Source organism: Pavona decussata, unplaced genomic scaffold (genome assembly GCF_977016875.1).
Source record: "Pavona decussata unplaced genomic scaffold, jaPavDecu1.1 SCAFFOLD_93, whole genome shotgun sequence".
NCBI lineage: Eukaryota > Metazoa > Cnidaria > Anthozoa > Scleractinia > Agariciidae > Pavona > Pavona decussata.
The window spans coordinates 2100459-2107899 of NW_028145510.1; the positions used below are offsets into that span (position 1 = coordinate 2100459).

Genomic DNA, 7441 nt, shown 5'->3' on the forward strand with positions numbered 1-7441 from the left:
TTTCTCTGGTCCAGTCTCTCTTATTCACAAACAAGATGGCCACTTTCAGATAGGAGAAGTTCGACGTACGAAGAACGCTTTATTTGGTCTTGAAGCCCATAAATTATGTCTGAAAAGTTAATCGAAACTCATTCTTCGTCATCCAGCTACTCCGGCAAGGTAAGCTTGATAAATTTAGTTGGAAGTTATTCAAATTTACTGCTCACTCATGCATGAAATAACAAAAAAAACCTGAAAAAAGGTTTCAACATATTTATTAACTCCCTCTTTTGAACAAAAAGTACCTGTTGTCAAGAGAAGTAGCCTAATAATAACGATTAAAACAGAAGTAAAGGTTAAAACTCCGAAGTGCAGTACACGAAGAAATTTGACAAATTCTAAACTTTTATCCTGGGAAGACGTGGAGCCACTAAAGTATAATTATAATACCGTCCCATATGTTTGGTTGACTCGTGATTTACTACTGAGCCACTAAAATAATTATATACAGCGTATCTTTTTCATTAAGACTATTGAACACTAATTCAGTTGATTGACAAAATGCTGAACCACCAAATTGGCAAGCCACTAAAATATATACCTTCCTCTTTCTTTAAGACATCTAGTCAACTAATGAGCCTTCAAACCACTGAGCTACTAAAGGCAGATTTACACAGTATGACTTTCTCACATGGGACAAACTTACTACAGGCCTACGGCACAAATTGTTTCATGTAAATCAAACCTGATGGCTTACCGTTCTACACCCCTTGAGAGTGGAATCAGCCCTGCAGAACTATTGATGGGGAGGAAAATCTGCACAAGAGTCCCTACCCTGCCTACCCTTTTGTGCCCAAGTTGGCCATACTTGGAGCAGTTTCGACAAAAGGATGCTTCCCTGAAAACCAGACAAAAGACGGACTTCGACAGGCGTCACTCAGCTAAAACCCTCCCAGACCTCCCTCCTGGTGAGCACGCTTGGTTACCAGACCAAAAAGCTGAGGGGACTGTGGTAGACAGAGCTGGTAGCCCTCGATCCTACGTTGTGGAGACTCCTAATGGCCAGCTGCGGAGAAACAGACGGCATCTGAACCTTCTTCCTGGAACACTCAAAGCAGACGCAGTAGCCACTAGCCCCACCTCTCCTGTTGTTGGAAAGACCGACAGTCCTATGCAGACAAACACTCTTGCGCAGACCTCTGAACCTGTTATTTCCAGGAGAACCACCTGAAGCGGTCGGGAAATAAGACTACCTGAACATTTCAGAATCTAGTAACTGTGAAGTTAATCATTCATCTAAGAACCTGGAGACTTTGCTTACTCGTTGCCGTTATTTTTAATCTCAGGGAATAGAACTGATTTATTTTGATTTCACGAGGACCCAACATTGATTGTTTAATTTAGGATAAGTTGTTACCAACTCTGAAGGGAGATGTAATGTCAGCTATTACGTAAGACTTTCCCAGTAGTCCTTGCGGGCTACGGAGTTGACCATGTGCTCGTTGTCATGTAACCTTCATGTCGATTCATTAAATGTATTGTGCTTATAATCAAGCCTGATTTAACACACCCGCCTTCGAACCGCTGTGATCGCTGTGGAAAATCACTGGGTCACGCAAGAACAAACTACCCGGCAAAGATGCGATATGCCTGGCACAAATACTCAAAGAGTGGCCACTAGGGAGCCAATTGCAAGTCCTCGAAAACTGTAGGCGAAGTTGAAGAAGAAGATTATGCATTTCTTGGTGAAATCAGGACTGAGCCCAGCGAGTCCTTTTGGTCAGTGGAAGTCACACTTAACAACTCTTCTGTCGCTTTAAAATTGACACTGGAGCAGACGTGACTGTTATTCCCGAGAGAATCTACAAAACGCTCCAACCGCCCCCCTCGCTCACAGAATCAAGCAAGACCTTGTTTGGGCCCGCCGAAACTATTCTTCCTGTTCGTGGATGCTTTATTGGAACAGTCCAGTGAGGAGACAAAACCTAACAGCAGGAGATATTTGTCTAAGCCCTCCTTGGCCGACCATCCATTGAAGCGTTAAAGGTCGTCGAAAAGGTCAACAAAGTGGAAGCAAAAGATTTCAAGGCAGAATTCTCGAAACTCTTCAAAGGACTTGGAAAACTTGATGGACCCGACTATGTCATAAAGCTGAAGCCAAATGCGAAACCGCATGCACTCTGTACTCCGAGGGGAGTGCCGGTGCCACTCCTTTCACAAGTGAGAGAAGAACTTTCCCAGATGGAACAAATGGACTTGCTTACGACTGTTATGTGCGTCACAAGATATGTCGTAGGATTTTAAAACAAATTTCGAAATCCTATGACAATCGTAGCTAAAAGCAATGTTGAGTGATAAGAGTTGCGTGCAATTTTTTGAATGACATGAGCAGCGCACGCTCTAGAAATCGCATGTTACAGTCGTAAGCAAAAGTTGTACCATCTAAATCGGCCTCAATAATTCAATCTGGAATGTATGGACACCTTTAAACAAGCTCCTAGGGCTCTTTGGTTCTCCATGTGTTAACAAATTACATTCACATTTTTTTTCACTTTTCACTTTCTATAAAACATTCAGCTGACTGGTAGCCTCCCACGCAGGGGAGGAGGAAATACGAGTCCCCTAAAAATGACTGTGTGGCAGGCTAGCTGACTGGTGAACCTTTAAGCAATTAAAATATACAGCTATTTCAATTAACGTTGTCGGATCAAAGCTAAAAGCTTAAAGACAAATTCATTAAAATCAGTCATGCCTGGAGAAAACAATAGGTTGTAATTAGCAGTACAATGACCTGCACGTGCAGGGAAGATTTTGATGAAATTATTCATAAAAAATAATCCCACAAAACATTGCGGTCTTGTCTTTTAGCTTTGTTTTAATCCGACAACGTTTATTGAAATAGCTGTATACCTCAGTTCAAAGCATTCAGTTGACTGATGAACAATCGAGACTCTACAATGCATACCTTTCTTACTCTATAAAGTATGTAATTGACTGACGAGCCACTGACCCACTGATGCAATACAATACCTACCCTATTCTAAAATGCAAGTACCGGCATAAACAAATTTGAAAAAGTACTATAATATAATCACTGTAAAAAAATGCTGGCCTTGTGGTCACCATATTATTGTTTTCTCTACACATTCCATTTTTCAGTATGAAGTTAACTAAGCTGTTTGCTATTTTTCTGTAAGTGCTCTAAGCTGTAAAATTTCAATTCCTCAGCTTTACTTGTGACATCAACACCTCCTCTAAATATCCACTCGACACTGAGCAGGAAATCTGTGAATATATTCAGCCCCTTGTAACATGTCTGAACATTTTCCATTTCAGGTTGCTGCAATTTTCCTTTTCAATCTTCTTGTTGGTGTAGGTATCCTTGCCCTTCCAGCGGCTATCGCCAAAGCTGGAATTGTTGCAGGTATACTATGTCTTGTCACTGTATCTTTCATGGCATTCATCAGTGTTACCTTCATGATAGAAGTGCTTGCGACTGCGAATGCTTGGCGAGGAACAAAATCAGTAACAAGGAAGGGATATGTAAGAGGCAACTTAACTCAGAATGAGAGTTTTGGAGAAACTAACCTAATCAAAGTCAAGACAGATGTGCTTTCACCACCTTTATTTGAAATTGAAGAGAAGTTTGAGATGGGTTATATGTCAGAATTGTTTCTGGGCACTGCAGGATCTACATTCTTCTATGCCGTGCTGTGCTTATATCTATATGGGGTGAGTATACAGCTAGTATACAAATAAAATACTCTAAAAGTAATTTGTAAGTTGGGAAAGGTTAGTAGCAAGATCTTAACCCTTTAATCCCTAATATCAAAGAACAAATTTTCCTATCTTGTCCCTACACTTTTATTATAAAAGTACTGGAGAGAAGTTATTAAAATGTCAAGAAGATTCACCTTGGGTGATCATATCCTTAATTCTTGTGACCTCAGGAGTTGAATAAGCATTGATATTACAAGGAGACATTTGATGTTGACCACTGTTACCCAGTTTCTGTAGCATGAAACAAATACAGTGTAGGGGTATTGCTAATTCTCCCCTCCCCCCCTCCCCCCTTATTGAATAGGATGCTATTCCATCCCAGGGTTACCCCCAGCAGTATGTCGCCAGTACCCATGGATTTTATATACACCTGGATAAAGCGAAACAATGTGGAGCAAAGTTTCTTGTCTGGTGAACAACACAGCAATGCAAAGACTTTTATTCTGACCTCTAGACTTTTATTCTTTTATTCATGTAACAGTCTCTTTTTGTTTATAGTCATGGCTCCCATTGATAACAGTATTTTTGTTTATAAATGTGGAGGGGATCACCCTGATTAATATAAATTAAAGTATCTGTTCTGTCCTGTTCTGAGACCAACCTAGCCTGAAGCTGCCAACCCTCTGGTCTTCCAACCAAAAGTCTGTTTGAAGGTCCAATTTTTGTACTACAGGGTACCCTCTATGCCACCACACCTCCAAAGTTTATCATGGATAATTAAAATGATCAAATATTCCTCCTTTGCAGGATCTTGCTATTTATGCTGTATCAGTGGCCACGACACTCGAGAAAGCCACAAGTGCCAGTCATCAAATATCTTATTATTCCTTCCTTTGGGGTTTCATCATGTTAATGGGACCGTTCTGTTTCTTCAACTTTCAAAAAACAACCTATCTTCAGCTGTTTACGATGGTGATGCGAAACTCGGCCATGGTACTCATGATCATGCTTACAGTGTTTGACATTGTAAATGGACACCATGTGCCAATAGATAATTTGATTTTATGGGATGCAGAAAAAGCTAAAGAGGTATGTTGGAGCTTAAGAATCTCTTAGCTTTTTTGTGTTTATCATTTCAAATAAAGTGGGCTTGAAATTGAAGTTTAATTCTCTGCTAAACCAGTTGTTGATCTTAGTTTTTCTTCTCAGATTTCTTACCACAATAACATTTGCCAACGAGCATGAAAATTTAAATGAAAACTTATTGTTAGAAATACCAAATTGGTGTGTCTAAAGCCAGGCAGACATCTTGGAGTCCTAACTAACATTAAATAAATTAGATTAGTTTGTTGCATTTTTAGTAAAAACTGGGTAGGAATAGTTTTGAAAAAGGATTTCAAGACAAGTTGTAGGAGCTGTTTATATATTATTATTATTCCCTTTACTGAAAAGTAAGGTGGCTCCTGCTTTTACATAACACTAATAACACTTTCATGGGTTTGTGAGTCAGTATATAACCAGGGAATAGGATCACTGAAGTTACTGATCTCAGACCTCAGTAAACAGGAACTCTACTGTAGGTCTTAGTATAGATCTGAGATCCTTCACCAGTAGCAAATTGATTAAGCTAGTCATAATGTCTCTTTTCATATTCATATCGTTTCTCTTTTTGTTCCAGCTAATCGGCATGACAGTGGTCACCTTCATGTGTCATCACAGCATTCCCTCTGTAATCATTCCTCTTGCTGATAAGACAAAAACTTTAAAAGTTGTTTTGGCAGACTACGTCATTGTGCTTCTATACTGCGGCACCATCGTTTTTGCAGCTGTCATCAACAAGCCAGCATCTGAAATTAGCCCACTTTACTCATTGAACTTTAGTGACAATTCCATCACTGTTTTGGCGAAGTTCCTCAGTTTGTATCCTGTGTTCACACTGAGTAGTAACTTTCCTTTAATCTGCATAACTCTGAGGAACAATTTAATGGCACTTTTTCCAGTGTCAAAGGTATGTGACTGGAAAAAGACTTTACTTTAGAGCTAGCCATTTCTATGTCTGCTGGCTTTGGCAGGAATCAGATTTAAAAGTAATTTTTCCTATGAGCCTAGTTTCAAATCACATAATTTTTATTAAGCAAGCAACATTTCTAAATTATAAGTACATATCTTTTCTATGGTAAGCACCATAGAACTTGCCATACTCCTCCTCCCATATCAGTCCACAAGGTCATAATAAATAATAATAATAATAATAATAATAATAATAATAATAATAATTATAATAATAATAATTATAATTATAATAATAAATAGGACTTTTAAATGATAATAAGGATAAGGATCATAAGGGCTTTTAAAATGATAACATTTGCAGCGCTGGTTTTAGAACTTAGTTGTTTTTTAGGGAAATTTAACTTAGAAACACTTTTCACTTTTTTTTACTATATTGATCAAGTTTTAATTATTTGTATACCAAGTTGCTTCATTTTAGACAGACGTCTTAGGCTACGTTCGTGCCCTACGTGTATGTACGTTTTTTAGGGACATAGCATCCAAATGTTTTATGATACTGCTATAATAATAAATAAACTTTATTCCTGTGTCAAAGTAAAAAACTTCAGCTGAGGAAAAGATCCCTCCACCAACTCAGAACACATAATTTCTCTTTACATTGTCACTGTCTGATCAAACATGAAGCTCATGAGAAAATTAGAAATGATCAGCATATCCCTAAAATAAAATCTCTTGACAAATATGAAACAAATTCTCCCATCTGGTTACCATGAGATATGCATAGAAAAAAGTAACAAGAGTGTGGGTGTTGATATTGCAACTTATAAGGTTAAGTAAAATTAACAACTGTCATCTGTAACATTAACAAGCTACTGCATTTTTTTTTTCAGGGATTATATTTTAGCCAGCAGATCTTCACACTAGTTGCTTTAATGCCTCCTGTAGTTATTGCTGTTTTTGTTCATGATGTTGGACAGTTAGTAGCTTTGACGGTAAGCATTTAATAAAATTATACAACTTTTTTTATGTAACAGATTTCACCCCCACCCCCCCCCCCCCCCCTCTAAAAAAGGCTCTTTTTTCTTTCAAGTGAAAAATGCAAAATCTCTAATACCGAGTCAATCAATAACATACTCTTTGCTAACCCCCCCCCCCCCCCACCCTTTCCCTAAAGGAAAAACCATGCAACAATGTGTGTTTTGGCTGGGGCTGTGGTGCTGGAGTTTTTTTAAAGTATTGCACATCATCATAGACTCATAGACAAACCCTCTAAATTAAGTTATCAAACAAAACAATAAGGTTTTGCTAGTTTTGTATGGGAAATAATTTGCAAGCAGTATTGGACAATCCTGTCACATAAAGCCATTCATTTAAATCGTTTCCTTTTTTTTTCAGGGTTCTTTTGCTGGATTAGCTATCATGTTTGTCACTCCAGGATTGCTTGTATTGTACTCAAGAGATAAACTAGACAAAACTGTGCCCCACTGGCGGCAAATCCACCATCACAAGTCACCTTTTCAGCACAAAGCTTGGGTCTACCTGACATTGGGTTTTGCGGCTTTCGTGTTGATGACAAGAATATTTTAAACATTGCATTGCTCATAAAATGACAGTGGGTGACGGCATAAAGGATGAATAGTTAGAACTTTAAAATGCATCAGATATTTATTTATTATTTATAACAATTTAATGGCGCAAATCGGGAAATAAAAAGTAACAAACATGTAAA

The 7441-nt window shown here is 38.3% G+C and overlaps 1 protein-coding gene across 1 annotated transcript; it reads left to right on the forward strand.

The window, feature by feature from the left end:
* The first annotated feature begins 13 nt into the window (after window positions 1-13).
* LOC146473560 (putative sodium-coupled neutral amino acid transporter 12) lies at window positions 14-7441 on the forward strand. The gene is made up of 6 exons (XM_085118268.1): window positions 14-159; window positions 3316-3711; window positions 4507-4788; window positions 5378-5707; window positions 6603-6704; window positions 7108-7441. Exons 1-6 carry the CDS (start codon window positions 106-108, stop codon window positions 7297-7299), a joined length of 1356 nt encoding a protein of 451 aa, XP_084974394.1. The 5' UTR covers window positions 14-105; the 3' UTR covers window positions 7300-7441.

Bases quoted from the DNA above. Each gene is read 5' to 3' on its own strand.
- LOC146473560 (XM_085118268.1), top strand. From the start codon at position 106: ATGTCTGAAAAGTTAATCGAAACTCATTCTTCGTCATCCAGCTACTCC. The intron at 4,789-5,377 runs GTATGTTGGAGC...TTTTTGTTCCAG, and splicing joins ATGCAGAAAAAGCTAAAGAG to CTAATCGGCATGACAGTGGT. The intron at 6,705-7,107 runs GTAAGCATTTAA...TTTTTTTTTCAG, and splicing joins GACAGTTAGTAGCTTTGACG to GGTTCTTTTGCTGGATTAGC.